The 21093-nt window shown below is 38.9% G+C and overlaps 1 protein-coding gene across 1 annotated transcript in view; it reads right to left on the bottom strand.

Moving 5' to 3' along the window:
* Positions 1–19772, bottom strand: part of rybpb (RING1 and YY1 binding protein b) — a 29224-nt gene extending 9452 nt beyond the window's left edge. Inside the window, exons 1-2 of the mRNA XM_084129459.1 lie at positions 19583–19772; positions 17658–17783 (exon numbers count right to left, since the gene is read on the bottom strand). Coding sequence (XP_083985585.1) covers positions 17658–17783; positions 19583–19608 — 152 coding nt within the window. The 5' untranslated portion in view covers positions 19609–19772. The remainder of the gene's footprint in view (positions 1–17657; positions 17784–19582) is intronic.
* Positions 19773–21093: the final 1321 nt, after the last annotated feature.

The raw sequence follows: 21093 nt of genomic DNA, 5'->3' as shown, positions 1-21093 counted from the left end.
CAGATTCTATGGATTGTGATGAATACCATACCTAGCCAGGTAATGCCCCCTTCAGGCATTTCAGTGACTAAAACCCTTTCACTGGTCCCCGAATGTGATGACAGCCCATCGCCAGCTGTGTGGGTCTGCTGAATGTGTAATCTCATTACTCTACTCCTTTAATAAATGACTGTGAGGATCATAGGGTGGGACATTTGCAGCATGTCATTGTCATAGGGACTAATCAGATTAGCTAGAAGGTTTGGCCCCATTTGTCACAAACCGGATAGAAAGCGGTCTGGTTGTTCTCTGAAACAAACAAGCTCCATCAAAACGTGGGGTATACATATAAAAAGTAGCACAGAGAGGGAAAAGATTATTAAAGAATGATGGTCAAAAACATTATTAATATTACTCACAAAAGCAGAATATCTGGGCGCTCCAAAAAAACACTATCATAAGAGTGCCATAAAAATAGTCCATACGACTTGATCTCAAGTCTTGTCTCAAGGCAAAAACATACAATAGCTTTGTCTGAGGAATAGACCCAAACATGAGGTAGGCTATTTAGTGAAATCAGATATTTGTATAATTTCTTACTCTCAGATTTCCGTTATGCGCTTGAAACTTGAAACACAAGAACTTAATTTATAAATATTGCAAGCCTGAAACTGCAAAATAGTCATGTATATTCATTCACATTATTCTGTTCTCATGTGCATCATGAATATACCAGGTTTAAGTTACCAGGTAAGAAGTGATTTATAAAACTGAGACTATGAATTTCTTTATTAAAGAATAGTATCTATGTGGGTGAGGAAACCTTTTTGCTTCTGTGCGCACACACATTCTGTAACGATGGAAAGCTGGAGGCTCTCTCTCCTCGGCGCGGTGTTGAGTTAATTAAAAGCCGAGGGGCTGTGTCTGAGATCTGAGGCAGAGCGCCAAGCAGCCCGAGCCGACTCACGTTCCTCAAGCATAATGGCCAACATCTGGCAGCAGCTGGGGGTAACAGAGGATTTCAACTGATCATGGGGCTGAAGCTGAAGCCCAGAAGTGTTTTTTTGCTTTGTCTAAACATTTAGACTCAGGAGTCCTCTTCACCTCAACATTTCAGATCAGTCGCAGTTGGGAATGTTTAGCTGTTTAGATGGCGGTTAGATTCTTAAAACTCATGAATGAAAGATTAAGGCCAGACTCAATATACTCACGTAAATGCACATACATGAAGGCTTAGCCAATGTATTGTACTGTCCCGCTTAACGTGTTCTCACGGAAGGTAACCACAGAAAATAAACCTAAGAATACATTTGGAATGTAAAAACGAGACTGAATCATCGTGTTCACATATTTGTGTAGAGGACATTTATGACTGCAAGAAAGCATGCATAATAACAACTCATCCACACATTGCACAGACTGGCTGTGACTGTTAAGCTGCACAACATTTGTCGCAAAAGGTTATCACTAGAATCATGTCATGTTGTGCCTGGTTAGGAATGTAAGAGGCCACAGAATAATAAACGAGGCAGAATGCAACTGAAGTACTGATAGAAGCAGCTAGAGTGATCCCAAGACCTAATGGTCCTGTTGATGCCCTTCAACTCAAACCAATATATAACCCCAGATAAAACTAACAGCTGTCTACTGGTGGTTTAAAGAAAACATGTGGCCCTTAGATAGCGATGGTTCTTTCACACCCTATGACTGATGTGATACAGACACCTTTTTCACAGAGACCAGCCAATGTGAAGCCAATCAATCCCTCATAATGGGGAATCATGTTCAAGAGGCCAGCACAACTCCAATCAATACAACCTCTGCAAGGAATCTAGATGAGCTTTAGGGCCCGCCGGCAAATGATACAGAAGAGCATCTTTTAGAGCATGTGGGAATAGTATGCATCAGGTCTGTGCTGGTCAAGGGAAGGAAAAAGAGAGATCAGGAACTAACACACTGCAAAATAACTAAGGAAAAGCAAACAATTGTAAAAGTTTTTTTTTTACATTTATGCTATAAAGGCAACATATCCATTCCTAAGTATGATTAACACTCTGTGTTATGATCTTACTATGATCCAATTTACTGTTACACCACATGCATTTTCTCTCAACTATTTACGTTCCAAAACTGACTGTATTTACCTGAACACTGGACAAGACAGACATTGAATAAATGGGACGGAACAGGAATGAATAAAATTACGCACAATACCTGTAACCACGCGCCGAAATTAAGACGTGCGACTGGTATCAGTGTATCGATACTGCCGAAAAGGAGTATTGGAATAATATAAAATTAAAAGATGCTTATTTTAAATGTATTGTGCAGCTTTTTAATGGGGCAACAAGATATGATAGATACGACAGAACAAAATAGGCTTTCAGTGCGCAAAACCATGATAATATGAATGAAACACTTCAAAACAAAGCGGCACATGGAGTCACAGTGCGCAGCGCAAGTGCACGCCACAAAGCGAAGAAATGTTGAGTGCACAAATCCTAGTATACATCTGTCCAACAGTTTATTGATCATTTGGTTATTCCTAATTTTAAATTCCAGTAATTGTGCATTTGATGCCAATTCATAGTCCTTGTGCTGTGTGTGCTGTGTATGCTCACGGTAGAGAGTCATTTAGAAACAGCAAACTCCAGCAAATTAAAGTCATTTATGCAAACCCATAGCCCCTTTTCTACAGATCAAGCATTATAACGTGAATATATCATATCGGAGAGAGTATTACTGTGCACCCTGTCGTAACCGGACGAGGTGAGCTGTTTGAATGCTGAACGGAGAACGATTGATGGCTGCAGAGAAGGGAAGACGAGTTTCTGTGAACTTTAATTTAATGATGTAAATATACTTCTGTCCCTCACATTAAGCTATGGAATGGCATCAGATGACTTCGAAAAGATTGCAGGAAAACTTAATTAGTGCGTGTCTATTTCTTTTGGTCCATGACTCCCCCTTATGCCGTAGGCCTATAAAGGAGCGCAATAATCGCGGTTGCCTGAAACACCGCGGTTAGATAAAATAATCGCGATCAGACGGTTATTTAATCATCACGAAAGGCGATGGCAGCAGCAGCAGCAGCTTTATCACTTGCCATGCTGATCAGCAACACACCAACACATGAGGAATTGTGATGTCCACAACAGATTAAGTTTTACATACTTAACAGTTGACTGGACAGCTACTCTGACGTGAAACCCATGCGGCACATATCCATTGACAGAAACATACATTTTTTTTCTTTCTTCACCAAACCATATTATACAACCCCAAATCAGAAAAAGTTGGGACACTGTACAAATTGTGAGTAAAAAAAGGAATGGAATAATTTACAAATCTCATAAACTTATATTTTATTCACAATAGAATATAGATAACATATCAAATGTTGAAAGTGAGACATTTTGAAATGTCATGCCAAATATTGGCTCATTTTGGATTTCGTGAGAGCTACACATTCCAAAAAAGTTGGGACAGGTAGCAATAAGAGGCCGGAAAAGTTAAATGTACATATAAGGAACAGCTGGAGGACCAATTTGCAACTTATTAGGTCAATTGGCAACATGATTGGGTATAAAAAGAGCCTCTCAGAGTGGCAGTGTCTCTCAGAAGTCAAGATGGACAGAGGATCACCAATTCCCCCAATGCTGCGGCGAAAAATAGTGGAGCAATATCAGAAAGGAGTTTCTCAGAGAAAAATTGCAAAGAGTTTGAAGTTATCATCATCTACAGTGCATAATATCATCCAAAGATTCAGAGAATCTGGAACAATCTCTGTGCGTAAGGGTCAAGGCCGGAAAACCATACTGGATGCCTGTGATCTTCGGGTCCTTAGACGGCACTGCATCACATACAGGAATGCTACTGTAATGAAATCACAACATGGGCTCAGGAATACTTCCAGAAAACATTGTCGGTGAACACAATCCACCGTGCCATTCGCCGTTGCCGGCTAAAACTCTATGGGTCAAAAAAGAAGCCATATCTAAACAGGATCCAGACGCGCAGGCATTTTCTCTGGGCCAAGGCTCATTTAAAATGGACTGTGGCAAAGTGGAAAACTGTTCTGTGGTCAGACGAATCAAAATTTGAAGTTCTTTTTGGAAAACTGGGACACCATGTCATCCGGACTAAAGAGGACAAGGACAACCCAAGTTGTCATCAGCGCTCAGTTCAGAAGCCTGCATCTCTGATGGTATGGGGTTGCATGAGTGCGTGTGGCATGGGCAGCTTACACATCTGGAAAGGCACCATCAATGCTGAAAGGTATATCCAAGTTCTCACTCCATATGCTCCCATCCAGACGTCGTCTCTTTCAGGGAAGACCTTGCATTTTCCAACATGACAATGCCAGACCATATACTGCATCAATTACAATATCATGGCTGTGTAGAAGAAGGATCCGGGTACTGAAATGGCCAGCCTGCAGTCCAGATCTTTCACCCATAGAAACATTTGGTGCATCATAAAGAGGAAGATGCAGCAAAGAAGACCTAAGACAGTTGAGCAACTATAAGCCTGTATTAGACAAGAATGGGACAACATTCCTATTCCTAAACTTGAACAACTTGTCTCCTCAGTCCCCAGACGTTTGCAGACTGTTATAAAAAGAAGAGGGGATACCACACAGTGGTAAACATGGCCTTGTCCCAACTTTTTTGAGATGTGTTGATGCCATGAAATTTAAAATCAACTTATTTTTCCCTTAAAATGATACATTTTCTCAGTTTAAACATTTGATATGTCATCTATGTTGTATTCTGAATAAAATATTGAAATTTGAAACTTCCACATCATTGCATTCTGTTTTTATTCACAATTTGTACAGTGTCCCAACTTTTTCTGATTTGGGGTTGTAGATGTATCTTCTGATTTGAGATTAACCGCTGTGTAAATGTGTGCCGAACGGTATGTTTTTTGTTTTGTTTTTACAGAGAACCATTACACCATAACATATAGGCTATATGCATCCAATCGTTCAGTCTATCCACTGTAGTACATTTAGCACTGGGTAATTTGCTCTAATCCAGACTGGGGTTTTGTCAAAAGTGCACGATCCTCCACTTAACAGGTACTTGGCTTAGTTTACCTCCTGAGGGGGATCCAGAAATCCCTTCCAACCTGAGGTCAGCCCGGGAGTCTAGCGGCAGACAGGCCTGTGATTGATTTGATTAACCTTCCCTTGGTGGATCTCCTGCCACGAGGGAAGATTTGTATCAGGGGCAGTTTAGAGAGACAGAAACAGGCTGAGTGTTTGAGTCATGAATCAGTGCCAGCTGTAACTCGGCCACGCAAGCTCACTGGCATGTCAGGACTGCTGTCAACACTCACTAAGCACGACAAAACCCACACAATGCATTATTTACTGATCAACACATGACCGCCTCATCACAACCTCACCCTGTTGACTGGGACTCGTGTATGAACACAGGTGGCACCTCTCCAATGGGAAGAGAGAAATGGCATACAGTTTGAGATGGACACTGACCAAACTCACATTAGCGAACAGATGTTGGCTGCCAAGTCAAGGGAAACTTGAATGGAGTTGGATGAGAGAGGTCATTGTGGTTGAGGGACTGTGTTTTGGAATTTCATACTACTCTTATGGATTAGTCAGGGCATATGTCACATTTAATTTCACTTGAATGAACACAACGCTGTGAGGGACAATTTACTGTTGTACACTTTGGTGTCCATCATTCGGCTGACATAACACCGATTACGTACGTCTTTTCAAAACATTTCCTGTTGACAAAAATCCAAATAAAATTAATATGTAAAGACAAACTACTGTATCTCTCTCCCTCAGAACCTTATTTTCATTTGCATTAAATTAAAAGTTGCCTACCTCTAACTAAGGTCCATTTCTGCTATATAGAGAATGTATACTGTGCATTGAGCATTTTCTTTATGCATGGAACATCTGGATGACTTACATTTGACAAAATCTGCAGTACACAATATAGCACACTGTATCCTAGGGCTGCATGATTAATCAAAATTAAACCGAAATTGCAACTTGGCTTAGTGCGATTATGAAATCGCAAAAGCTGCGATATTTTAAATTTTTAATTAAATAAATAGCACAGCGTGCTAGTGATTAGTAGTAAATGCTGCTCCATCTCTGAAACCACTGAGAGTTTGACTCGCTTACAATGTGCATTTGAAAAAGGAACACGTGTCAAACATCTTCCCAAACTTGCAATGCAAAGCGTTTATAAACCTGTCGTCCAACAAAAGACAACATTTAATAACATGTTTTTACTTCAAACTCACTTCATAACGTCAGTCGAGTGTTTGAAATAAGTTCCTTTTGTGAGTCGATGTGGCTTCTTATAGAAAAATGCAGACAATATATTTTATAGTATTCTATACAGTGAAAAAGGCTGTCAATTAGCATTGCGTTATAAATAGGCCTTTACTTTATTATTATGATGCAAATACCCAAGAAGGCTTGAATAACTCAAATACACCATATTGTTGCAGTAGTGCGATTAATGTCTTCATATTTAATCAGTCAGCGTTTCTATCTTCTTTTTATTCAGCTACAGCAATAGAATGATGCCTTTGTCCACATTAGGGATTTCCTTTAACGTCAAGTTACATAACTTCTGAGAGGCATATGTGGAGGGAACCCTTCAGCTTCCAGTATGAATGAAACAGACGTGATTAGCTCTCAGTAATGCTCACTCCATCCTATGTGTATAAAAGAAAATAGAAAAAGTAATATTTCTCTCTAAAGAAATTTATATGATAATCCATGTTTTTCTTTCCACAGTGGATACATAAGAGGCTCATATTTCATATTAAATACAGACTTTTAGTTTTTGCATACATACTGACAAAATTAAGAAACCATTTTTTTTAATAATATAATATTTTATAATAAATCCTTAGACCACTGTAGGCTGCCTGCATATTAACAAGTAACACTAAAGTTTTTCATACAATATTTTCAGTAAAATAAAAATATTACTATTTTATTACTATTATTATTATATTAAATACTCTTATTTATTTATTTTTATAATTATTAGGCATATTGATATACAAGCAGAAAATGTTGAGCCAAATTGTGCATTAAACCAAGTGAAAATGCATGGACCATTAAAAATCTCAAACAGTACACAACCTTCAAGATCCACCATTCTCATTGCAAAGAAGCCCAGTTGCAATCAAGCCCTTAAGCTAAGAAAATTATTTATATTTATTTATAACTAAGGTTTTTCAAAAGGTTTTCTTAGCCTAAATGGTCTTGTTGGACCTGGCTATTCCCCTTTCTCTGATGAATATTAAAACAACAAAACAAAATATACAAAAATAAAATAATTACTGAGATGTAATTATCATTATCAAACAGAGGTTCAGAGAAGGTCAGAGGTTTTGGAGAAACTGTACATTATTCTTAAGATTAAAATACCATTATCTGTTTATTAGGAGATCTCTCAGAGATTGGAGCAACACCTCACTATGTAAAATTAGTTTATACTGTTCTACTATACCAAGAATACTATTCTTCAACACCGGACAACTAAAAAAATTATTAAATATTAATCATTAGTTAAATCTATTATTAGAGCACATGGCAATCGAAAAAAATGGCCGCTGTAGCAAGAAAGAGCACAGAGTCAATTTGGAAGTGTGGTCAATTATGTATTTTTGGAGTAGAGGAGTAGAGTATTCTCCTTATGTCTGTGAAAACCCTATTTAGACATAAATTATTGTATATCATTGAATGTAATACAATAATACCACATTTTTTTCAAACTGAAGTAGATTATAAATATTTTTTAAAAGGCATTCAATTATTATTTTATTTTTTTAAATATACAACTGGTCATTTTGTGAACGTAGAACTGATGCGCTGTAATTAATGACACCACACATGGAGGCTCTTTAATTCCTAGAGAGGTTGGCATTTCGGTGAGGCTCCAGTCTAGGCTTCAGTTACACAAACGTTAGCGGTGCAGTAAATTACGGCTGCGTTAAATGAAACAGATTGCATGTAGAGGCAAGACAGAATGAGAGAACGCTCCAGTGAAGAGAGGCTACAAAAAGCGCTCAATTAACACAGCTCTCCAATTCAAGTGCAGCATAAGCAGGCAATCATGGTCATTGACTCTTGCATGCTATGGGGCCACAAAGTGCCCTGGAGAGAGGACAGTCAGGTCGATGGGATACATATCTGATACTTATGCATGGTATTGGACTACAAGGTGCTGTACCTTTATAGGCAGATTGCAATCTAAAAAGCAACCTGTTGTCATTTAAAGGATAAGGCTAGTTAAACTGAACCCAGACTCTCTACTGAGACTATGGATTTAATTAATCTCAGATGGAGGACTCTGAATGTAAAAAAAGAAAAAAAAGAAAAAGCAGTGCAAAAAAGACTTTCATATTTGTCCTAAAAATATGCTACACTTTTTAGACATTTCCTGACAGCATCTGTGAGATTCACCACTAGATTTAACATGGTTCGCCTCTTACATCACGCAAACGCGACAGTTATGTGCAGTGGCAGTTCGCGGAGTGCCTTGATCCTCTGGCGTAGCAGTATTAAGCGTTTGGCTGGTGGGGGATGATGAAGCTGCCATGTGTGCGCGTGTTGAACAAGCTCTGGGACCGGGCTCCCATAAGCCATTCTCCTGAGCGATTAGTGGCTTTGTGCCTGCTGTACAGAACGGAGATAGTGAAGAGAGCACCTAGAGAACAGGCCCTGGGTTCCCGTGCTGTAGCTCTCGACTGGGTGGAGGACATTAAACATTCATCTCCACCTTCTGGAGGGATTCTGCCCTCCTTCTTCCCCGAGGAAATTGCTCTCTGGGGAGAAGATCTCAGCTGTGGTGAAAAATCAAACTGCTCTCACAAGATGTGGATGTGAAATGCAATGTGAAAATGGGGCAGTTAGCGGATAACATAAAGTAAATAAATAAATAAAATAGAACACCAAATAGAAAAATGTTGATTGTCACATCAGGAGCTAAAACTAAATATTACATAATATTATAGGTTTAGTTTCTAATTTCATAAATTAACTAAATTTCTATGACTAAATGGCTAAAAATTACAAACATTATTAAAAGAGCAAATTATATAAAAATACAACAAAAAAAAAGAGAGACCATTGCAAGTAGTAACAGGGTTTTTTTCCTCACAACACAATTTGTTCTTGGAGTGGCATAACAAAAACATGACCTATATTTTGTATTTGGAAACCAGGCACAGACTCTGTGTGGGCCTGTCTAAAACTAGCAAAAAAGCAAACATGAACATATCTTTCTCTCTAAACATCTCTTTCTCTTTCTGATCCATCCAAGAGAAGCTTCCTGTGTTGTCTGACCTTTCACCAAAGGAAACCACACAATTAGCCTCATCACTCAGACTGCAAACCAGGTGTAGAGTTTGTGTGGAACTCACATAGGGATCCATCTATCAGCAGAGGCTTGTCATGTTTCTTTTCATATGATGACCTGAATGAGTGATACTACTTCTATCAGACTCACTCAACCTTGTGTCCTGCCGTTGCCTCTGACCTGTAATTACAGGTCACTTTTCAAATTAGTAAGAACGAGCTAAAGGCTGTGCAATATCCACCCTATTCAACAACAATTTACTGAATATTTATGTCTAGACTGGCCTGCTCTGCTAAACTAATAAGTAGAAATGCAACAAAGAAGCATTTTTTGTTAAGCGCTCAAATAGGAAACCATGTCTTGTTGCTGAACTGCTCCTTTGTGATTCACTTTTGCACTGAGAGAAGTTTCAGTACTGAGTAGTTACTCCCACACAACTAAAAAATCTGGAGACTGTGGGCCTACAAAGTAACACTAGTCACACTTTAAATCACTGCATTAAAATATAAAAGCAAGTGGCATTTAAAAGGTTTTTGAAGCTCAAGCAGAACATTTCATAAAGTATAAAATTATTAAAACAATAGAAGCAAGGTTCTTAAGACAAACTGTAGTTGGAGACAGATTGTCAAATTTGTTTAATTAATATATATATTTTTTAAATCAAGTTAAAGTAATTTTTAAAATGGCTCTAGCAGCATTTATTTTCAGATGTTGCTTGATTTTATATTTTGTATGTGACTTGTAAGAGTCTAAATACTTCTAGGGGCCATGTGAAAGTTTTCAAACAGACTGCTGTCGTCAAATAAAACCTTCACAGGAAGAGTTCACAGAAAAGATATTTCCCTCACCATCACTTTCATACATTATCTGCAAATCCATGCCCTTACTGCTCTAAAGAATTTAATGTCACAGAAAAACACATCAGCAAGCAATAAAGTAGGCTGACTAATCCTCTTAGCGCTAACATCTACATACAAGCAGAGCTGCAGATTGTAATAGCTTTATATTTCCTCCAGCAAAAACAGACACAAGCTCCAATCAAGACAAGCTGTCAGTCACTCTATCAGTCGGTCTGCCTTCCCATCTCAGGGCTCGCAAAATCGCCTGCCCGACGTCCCGGGGCTATTGTGTTTTTTAGTCGGGCTACCAAAATGCATAACCGACCTGCCCGACGGGCTATATGAAATAGTGTTCGCTTCAGTCTTGTTATAATCAGATTCAGCGCGTTCTTCATCTTCAATCCGCAGCGGTGCCGAGCAGAGCGCACGTCAGAAACAGAGGACAGGGTGTGTGTGTGTGTCTGTGTTCATCTGAGTCTCATTGGTCTGTGGTGCTCGTCAATGTCAGAAAATTTGAGATGACCAATCAAATCAAAGTAGGCGGGCTTTATGTTCACAAGAAGCTGCTGAGCGCGAATTTGAGCAGAGCGACTGACGCTTCAGTTTACGGTCAAGTGCGAGATAAGATGTAAGTAGCTAAACTAAACATTTCATATTTGACAGCTTTTTTAGGTCATAAATGTGAAACGAATGGCAGAAATAATCAGGCAAATGAATATACTTTTGTCGAATTTCGCCATTTTGAACTGAAAATAGGCCTATGTAATGTGACTAATAATTAGTTTACTGTCATTGTGAGGGGACATTAGCATTAACAAAGCCGTTTTCATCATAGGCACAAGATTAATAATGAATGTGTACATGTTGAGAATTAATATACAATTTGTAGCCTTCAGAAAATTAAAGTTCAGCTGTAGGAGGGGAAGAGACAGGGCAAGATGAGGAGACAGAGAAAAAGAAAGAGTGATAGATAAGAAGTGAGAGCAGGTATTGACAAATAATCTACTGCCTGCTGACATGGTTTTAAAGCTATTTCTTATCCTTTTTTGGCCTTCAAACGTCTTGAAATGTAGAAATAAAATCAGAGAAATAAAAAATTTGAACCCCCTAATAACCTTAAATGTAGGACCTCTTTGATTATAAAGCCCTGTCTACGGCCCTGTATTAGGAATAAGATCAATAATGAATGTTTGCATATTGTGAATGAATTTAATAAACTTAGTTAGGCTACCTAGCTTTCCTAGTAGCTTTCAGTAAATTAATGCATCTGAGAAAATGATTCATAAATCAACCTATCAGTTGACCCTTTGTTTACTTTCTTAACTGACAGACAGAAATGAAAAGCCTATATCAGTCAAAGCTCAGCTTTAGGAGGGGAAGAGACAGAGCAAGAGAAAAACAAAGAGAATAGGAGTGTGATGCTGATGAGGAGAGAAAAATAATCAGCTGCCCACTTACATGGTTTTAAAGCTATTGTTATCCAATTTTTTTTGGCCTTCAAAACCTCTTAAAATGCACATATGTAGATCAGAGAAATCAAAATTTTCTCGGGGGTGCCCCCGAACCCCCCTAACTAGCATATCTCACATTTGGGACCTCAGTGATGAAAAAACCCTGCCATCTGCATATTAATGAAACAAGTTAATAGTGAGTATTAGACCCTAAACTAAAGAGTTACTTATTTTTTATCATACCCTCATTGGGGGCTGAGCCACAGACATGACTGATTCATGTTCCATACTGGTCACACACATTTCAGTTCAGTTAGAACCAGATGCATATTTGTTGATATTTGTGTTTTGAAAAAGTTTTTGATTCATTGTTTTGACTCCTAACCAATATTCTACATTAAAAATTGTAGTCTTTTTATATGGGCTAGTAAAATTCATTTCGGGCTACCAAAATCTGAAGAGTGCCTGCCCGAAGGGCTACCAGCGATTTTGAAATTTTGCGAGCCCTGCATCTTCATCAGCGCTCTGCTCCGCAGACTGCAGAGAGGCACAACCGCTTCAGTTCCTACTCAGTTAGCTGATTAAGTGTGGTCACCGAACGTCACTGACTGTGTTACGTGAGATACGCGTGAGTCAGGCGAACGGCAGCCTCCTCTGCTCCACTGAGTGAATGACATGCGGAGGAGAGCGGGAGTTGAAGGAGGGTGAGCCCAGTGCTTCCCAGTGCTGGGTAATGATGTGCTCCATTCTGCCTTCCCTCTGAGAGCCTCTTGGCTGAGTGAGCACATCCCAACAGAGCCGTCCATCAAACTCAGCATGCAGTGGCCCACAACCCCCTCCTCACAGCGCACACACGTACAACACGCACACTCACTCTCTTGCATTCATTCACTCTCTCCATTCTTTTGGGGCCTTTTTTTCCCTCCTCCCTGGTGTCTTGTCATCTGTCTCCCTTCAGAATCACATGGGCAGCAATTTCTCTGTTGCTAAATCACTTTCAAGCCTATTTCAGCCCACCCAAACACACACACACACTTGGTTCAAACTCAATACTAAGCATCAACCAGTACCACCAGGGCAGAGAGGTCCAAAAGTCTGAGAATACTCTGAAAATCTGAGATTTATTTCAGATAAAAATAAAAATTTATTTCCTATTTAAACCTAAATAATCAGAAAGGTATAAGAGTTTGAGAAGTATAAAACATAATATTAGTTATAATATGTAAAACAAAAAAGAAAATTTATCATAAGGTTCTGTGCAAACTTGTTAAATGCTGCTGTAAAATAAGCAAGTAAAAGCAAATCGAATATTTCTAAACATTCATGTACATGCATTTTTTCACTTACACTATTATGCTGATAATATAAATTAATAAAAAAAATATATTAGAAACAAAACATTTCCAATAGTGGTCTCAGACGTTTGGACCCGGCTGTAGGCTAATACAATTTAAAGACAGCAAATGAGACGTTCGTAAAATTTACTTAACAATATTGTCGTTGGATTTACACAAGCAGAATATTATGCTGATAATATTAATAAAAACTTTAAGAAAATTAAAATTAGAAAAAAAGAAAAGAAAAAAAAATCATGCATTTAAAATAGAACCATTTTCTCTGTTGGTATCAGACTTTTGGACCCCACTGTGACAGCAAATAAGATGCAGTATTCATAAAAGTGAAAAAATAAGTATAATGTTTACAATAACATGTTCATTACCTGTTGGTAGATTCTGCCAATCCCAATGGCCACATATTGTTTGATGAATCAGTCTGACTAATATATTGGTCTATCACTACTTAACATCTATTTGACCTCTACAAGACACAAAGTCTCATGCATTCCGATCTCTCATTTTTGCTCTAGTGAAAAACGACTAGTGTGCTCTTTCGCTTAAATGTCTGCAATCTCAGAAGTTTTAAACCCTCAATTAACACACTGGAATAGATCAAAAGCTTATGCCTGTGGTTTAGAGCAGGTCTAAATGCTGATAACTGTGGATAAGCAAAAGTGTGTCTAAGTGTGTTTGTAGAGGCATGGGGGAATTTGACACCGTGTTAGCAGTCTGATTATGTAATTTCATTATCCTCAACAATCTGCACTCAAGCAATGGCGAAGCAAATTATTGGATAGTCAATCTCTGCTCCATCAATTACACACACAGAATCTCTGCCATCCTTGTTGATTTCACGAATCAATAGTGTCAAGACAATATTATGTTATTCCAAGCGGAACAATGCACTTAAAGACTCAATTTCTCATGGCATCACAAAGATTGTATGAAATTCTTGCACCGTGACATACTTAATATTCCATCAGCTTGCTCTGTGTGTCTACCTTTACATGACACACGAGAGACACTAGTCTGTGGAGTATGGGTGGGAATGTTGAAGACACCTCATCATTTGATTGAATTTTGATTCATCGACTCTCAAATCTTTTAAAGAGTTAAAGAGAACAGTTGCCAAATTCTATGGAAAGATTCTGTAAAAAAAAAAAAAACCTTGGTAAATTGTCTGCTCTGGTCAATCAATAGAAATACAATAAGAGGCGGCTCTGCAGTTTTTATTCAGTGTAAATGAAATAGCATATCGGAACAACCTTCAACTATGTCAATCAGTGTGTGTCTTGATTTCTGTGGATGTGCACAAGACTAATCAACTATTGAGTGTGTGTAAATACCTATACAGTGAGGAGTTAATAAATAGCCTACATGTTCCCTTTAAATGCATTTATGCTGCTGCAAATGCATTTAAAAAACTGTTTCTGCAAGGTTGCAGCAAACATCTATATCTGTAATGTTTTGTCCTGTGTATGCTTTATCAATAAACAGAATTTTTAATAACGTAAAAATCAAATGATTTTTTTGCGGCTTAGTCCAGAACCATAAAGGAACTGCAATGCATCTGTGAATCGATTTTCCCCACCTCTATCATTGAGTGGTGAAACATTTCTTGTGTCTTAAATGTTTGCTTTTATCAATACTGACATAGGAAGAAACAAAACTACTTGGACACTTGTTTAAAGGATGAAAAACTTTGTGAGCTTGAGGGGAAGTAAAAGTACACCCACATTGAAGATCAAGGTAACACAAAGGCCAAATGGCACTTCCCCCTGATCCGGCACATCAATCAACTTTAGAAAACCCTAATGGATTCTTCCCTCTAACCTGTGGGTGACTGATATGCATCTTGGAACATAGAAACCACGGAATATGATACTGAAACAAGGTGTCGCATTCTTCACTCCTGTTCTCAGGATTCCAATCTAATATTAAAACATGATGCTTTAAGGTCTGCAAGGAATGCGGTGTGAGGAAATTTATTTCGATGGGCTCAGAGGAAAGAAGATCGTTCTGAGGTTTTGCTTGAGGGTGGGTTTTTTTAGTTCAGATTAGTAAGAATGGAAGATTAAAGCCATCTTAAGGCAACTTGAATCCAAAAGTGCTACCTCACAAATAATATAGACCACATGTCTAGCATATCATGCAACAAGCCCACGGTGATTCAGGATAAATTTCTGCTGGGTTGACAGTAGCGTAACCCTAGATAACCTCTACTGCCATGGCAACACATAGCGAACGAGTTTATGAAGTGTGCAGCTGCTGTGTGGGGAAAAAAAACAATGAGAGACATGCCCTCCGGCAAAGATGTCATCCAAATCATACAATCCTGCAAGTTGCGGACACACGAGCATGAAAGCCATACATATAATTCATTCAACACTTCATTAGCACACTGTTGAGTGTCAAATTGCCCAGTCTATAAGTGAACATCCAAACCTTTATGAGGTCAGTTAGTGATTCAGTTGAGCGAAAGAAAATCTGTTATGCTTAATTTACATTTATCCCTAAAAGTTGCCTTTAATTATCATCCTAAAAGTCTACCGACACCATGCACACTCTCCTGCAGACAAGTTCGCGGCATGCTGCATGAAAGTAATCAATTTGCCTGAACATAATGTGCTCAGGAATCAGATAAAGACTTCGAAGTAACCATCCCGACACTTTAAACAGACTTTCTTTACATGACGTAAAAAAACAAAAAACACATGTATTGCTAATCTAAATACATCCTTGCACAGGGAGTTGCTGCATTCTTCTAACTCTAAAGACCAACAAAGATAAAATAATTGGTGAGTGGAATGCGTTATCACACCACAAAGACCCATTCACTGAGGGAAACAGAGATAAAAGGTGCTGAGATGGGAGCATAAACTGCTGCACCCTTGTCAGAGAGCGCATCGTTTCGCTGCGAGCACCCCCCGCTCACCACTGGAATACATCAAACGTGGACAAGATGGCTAATTAGTCCTCATTACAAAGGGAGCCAGGCTTCTTACATCAGCAAACAATCGCATCCATCAAAGCTTGACAGCGCAGATCAAACAGAGACAGAGCGGCTCTCATCATGCGATTTCTATTTAGCAGACTGATAGGAGCTGGGCTGCTGCCAGCGAGAGTGAGACGAGGGGTTTCCGACACGCATGGCATCATTTCCTGTCATTACTATGAACGTAACGCACCTGATTTCTGCAAACAGATCCATGAGCTAAGCTGGGTTTTCGAAGGGAATAAACTGACTAATCGTTATTGACAAATACGCCGCTTTGGAGTGTCTGATTTCTCCCGACACCTCTTCTTTCCCCCAAATGTCAGAAAAGCACTGGGTGTAAAAGAGCAGATGAAAAGATTAGAGCCCGGGGATTACTGCGTGCAGCCGCACATTACTCATAGCTGTAGACACCACATCAGTCAGCTGATGAGAAATGTTGGCGGGTTCACACATCATAACAAACACAGCGCAGGCCAGACAGACGTAAGACATACGTAACTGAGGATACACAGCTACGTTCGCTTACAGGAAAACAACCACGATGGCATTTCAGGCAAACCGAACACATTCATTTGTCGATTTAATCAGTGGTTCTCAATCCTGGTTCTGGAGTACCCCTTATTTAACACCTAAAATATGATCAGCGTACTAGCCTGAAATATTGTATGCAAAAAGCAGTACATCAAATATATTGCATGGTCAAATAAGAAAAATTAAACAGCAGGCAAATAATACATGGATACTGGAGCATGCAACCTGTAGTCACTTTGACATTCTACGAGGAGCTTAGAAGCCATTAGAATAGTTGATCCTCATGGTTCATTTTTTTAACAACACAGATAATTAGCAAAGGTTACATCCAGACAACTAAGGGTCACATAAAGAATGAGAACCACTGGAATAAATGACCTTTATAAATGGACAAGCACACCCAGACCTGTTAGTGACAGCTTCCAAATGAGCAGCATAGAAATTAGAGTAATGAAATCATTCAATTAGGCAAACCAGAAAAACAACATTAACGTCTGCTTCTTCGCCCTAAGCTTTATTTCAAGTGAGCATCATGTTAGTCTAATTCTTAAATCAAGGAGAATGTGTTGCACTTGCGGATGTGTCAAAACAAATGGCACATTCTGAAGAATTTCTGACACCTGATTGACCTTTAAACTGCTGCAACCGCTTTAGGAAACCCAATAAAATATGTTTCCTGTTCTTGATCTAAATGCCTCTAAAACAGTTTGACGGATTCTAAACACACCCAGACATTAAATGCCTTTGATTATCTAACCCAACAAATGCCAGCCATGGATTTAAATTGGAAATCTGACTCGAGCCAAACATGCAAACACTGCAGCACTGCAATAGCAGGTATGCATCTGCAAGCATGCATGACCATGGAGCTGCAGTGAAAGCATCTGCGCGAAAATCCAATGCAATAAATTGTGTTCAGGCTAATGCAGGACAAAGAAAGTTTGCTCATCACTGCAGTGACTGCACGGGCTGGCTGCCACACTCCATTCTAGTGCCAGTCGTCAGACTGAAGAAATTGCATTTAACTTGCATGAGAGGACTGGTGTTTCAATGAATCTTAAAGAGCAAATCAACAAGTAAAGCGTTTCAATCAGCTGCATTAGTGAGGATGAGATAAGGATTGCAATGCTGCAGAAGTCCAGTGTAAATGCCCATACCTGGTAGACGTGCCCTTCCGTACATCACAGATGCTGCATTTGAAGGCTTCGGCACTGTTTCTGAAAGTGCACACGCTACAGTCCCAAAATCCGTCGTCCGCTGTCGGTTTGGCTTGTCTTTTTGGCCTTAAATAACAAAAAAGAAGCCAAAATTATAAAGGTCAACCTTCACGTTTACCCCCCTAACTTACACTAGTGATGGGCGATACTGCAAATTTCGGTATCGATCCGATACCAATTAAATACAGGGCCAGTATCGCCGATATCGATACCGATACCAATACTTTTTTATTTTAAAAGCATGCACTTGAACTTGTATGCACTTTCCTGTGCTAGAGCCGTGTGTCATGATTTATGAGGTGAATGCATCATTAATATGCTAAATCTGAATACGTTTTCATAACTACTAGCCCTAAATATTTTGTGATTTGTGCTCTCAACTCGCCTGTAATTAGTCAGTGACTTTTACAAAACTACCCTAATTATAGTACTAGCCTACTGTTCAAAAGTTTGGGGTCTGTAAGATTTTTAATTATCTTCTGCATTTATTTGATCAAAAATAGCCTACAGTAAAAACTGTAATATTACAATTTAACATAGGCTATCTGTTTTCTATGCCATAGTAAACTGTAATTTATCCATGTGATCAAAGCTGAATTTTCTGCATCATTAATCCAGTCATGATGATATTTCATTTTAATATGCTGATTTGTTGCTCAGGAAACATTTCTTATTATTATCAATGTTGAAAACAGTTTCATAATTTTGTGGAAACCATGATACATTTATACAGAAATATTTGATGAACAAAGTTGAAAGAACAGCATTTATATGAAGTAGATTTTTTTTTAACAGTCTACCTTGACTGTCACTTTTGATCAAATTAATGCATCGATCCTTGTTGAATAAAAATATTAATTTCATTAAAAAAATCTTACTGACGTCAACATTTTGAACCGTTATGTACACTTTTGGTTTGTTTATTGCGAAATAACCCGATTGTTTCTCTGTCATCTAAGCAAGGCTTCGTTTCCCAAACGCACTGGGCCTGTGAGCTCAGCGAAGCACCAGCATCGAACGCTCTCTGTGATTGATTGGTTTCGTCTTGTATCCAGATGACTAGGAGAAAAAGTTCTATCCTACACATAGACAGTATATAAATTATCCTACACAATTATCCGCTAACATTCGATTATTTTCCCACTTAGAAGCTTATTTTATGCACTGAATTGCGTGCTAAATTAATAAAAAATTACTGGTAAAAAAACACACATTTGGATCGATATTTTTATGTGAGGATCGATCCTTTTCGATACCACGTCAGTATCGAAGTATCGATACTTAAGGATCGATCCGCCCATCACTAACTTACACCCCTACTTTTACTGTCTCGAATTCGTTTAACGTAACCGAAGTGGCACAGAAAAGTGACAGAAAATCCGACCCGTGACGCGCGAGGGCGGTTTATTAGAACCGGAAAATACTGGAAATACACGCTAACCAGCTAACTAGCCACGGTTATTCTCAACAGCTCCTAGTCACCGGGCTTAACACATATACTACACTCTATAGATTGGTTGTCGCTGGCACGACAGCTAACATTAGCCAGCGAGCTAAAGACATCGCGTCGGTGAACGGCGTGAAATTGAATGTCAAAAACGGTCCATTTAACGTTGAACTTCGACCAAAAACCCCGTCCGAAGAGGCCAGGCGTATCCCGTAGGAAGAAAATCTCTTTGTCTAAGAGGCAGTGAGAAGTGTTAAGAGTCCTATGTGAAAAAGAGAAAGCCGCCATAGCTGCGCTTGTTTCTGAGAGAAAGGAGAAACACTCCTCGAGAAAAGCATCCGAATGTCCACCGAGCGAAAAACAGCCGCGCGGTCACCAAAATCGCCTCGGAAACTACCGACTGTTGACGCTTTCTTACCTGGTCGGGCTCTTTTTGTCGCCCATGGTGGAAAAACAGACTCTCAAAAGACCGAAAAGGGTTCAGTAATTAACAATAATTGTGTGTGAAGGTCCGTGTGAGCGTGTGTGTGTGTACGGTGGATCCACACAGAGAGAAGCGCTTGCAGGCAGTCTCGCCTTCCCCCGACTGACTGACTGACTCTAGGCAGGGCGAAGAGACTGCGGACCCCGTGACTGCGCCGCCCAATCACCGCTGTCGTCGGTTTAAAAGTCTCGCCAGAAATAATCGGCACGGATAGAGTAATACTACTACACTCTCCGATTGCCAAACGTAATTAGACTGTGTGCCCGTCGAAGTGAGAGAAAGCAGCAGTAAGAGACCTACTCAATGACTTAATGACTCAACAGCAGCTATATATCAACAGCAGCACTGGGGAGTGTGCGTTGAGTTGGGGGGAGAAAAGTCAAGTTCAACTTGGGACACCTTGATGCTGAATAATACAGGAGTTTACTTTGTCTTGTGGTTGACCATTTCAAATCATATATAAAAGTAAGCCATGGAAATGCAAGGACTAAATGACCACATAGCCACAGTTTTAATTCTTCAGTGTGCAACAAGTTTACCATTGTAGCAGCTGATATATATATATTTTTACAGCTTATTACAATATTGTATATTTTTAAGTGTCTGATAACTGAAGAACCTGTTAATTATTTTATTTCTGCTTTTTGATCAAATATAAAAAGAATATTTCATGTATTATTATTACTTTAAGTTGTTTTTGATGTCACAAATATATATATTTTTATATTTAGCCTGTCTACTTGTTAAAGTCGTGATGTAACAGAAGTAACAACAAATATTGTAATCTGTAATTGTGCGTAGAGTGAAACAGATTAACCTAAACAAGTTGGACATGGAAATTGTTGGCATATGTCAAGGTGCGTTCACGCCATGTTGTAATTACAACATTCCAATTAGCAAAAAGCATTCACATCCTTGTAGAACTTGTAATTACAACTTGTACTCTGGAAATTTTCTGAGAGCTCCTACTTGTACCACCAGACCGCATCAGATTCATTTAGGCACTGATACTGTTGCCATGGAAAAGCATAATACCATGAAAAGTCTTCAGAAAAGTTTCACCAGAAGATCGAGTTATGTTTTGATTAGTAAAAAAAATAAATAAAATCTATTGATTTGAATTGGTTTACCAAATAGAGGATGAATTTTTATTTCATGCCGAAGTTAATCTTAAAATGCTGAACTTATAAACGAATGAACACATGAGATCCATGCCAAAATCAATGCCATTTTTTTGTCACTGACATCATCGTATTGATATTTTGTATGTCATGGCTATTTATCTGCTTTGACAAGCATGACCAGAATCTAATTGTGCCAAAATACATGCATGGCGGTCTTATGGAGGATACAAGAAGTTCTAAGTATAAACACAATTGACCTCGCCAGTTTCTCTTGGTGCGAAACACATACTGCCCAATCACCACACAGCCAAAGATCATGAA

The sequence above is a fragment of the Abramis brama genome (genome assembly GCF_963993115.1).
Source record: "Abramis brama genome assembly, chromosome: 11".
NCBI lineage: Eukaryota > Metazoa > Chordata > Actinopteri > Cypriniformes > Leuciscidae > Abramis > Abramis brama.
The sequence above is the reverse complement of the archived record's forward strand: the minus strand, read 5'-3'. Positions and strand labels throughout refer to the sequence as shown.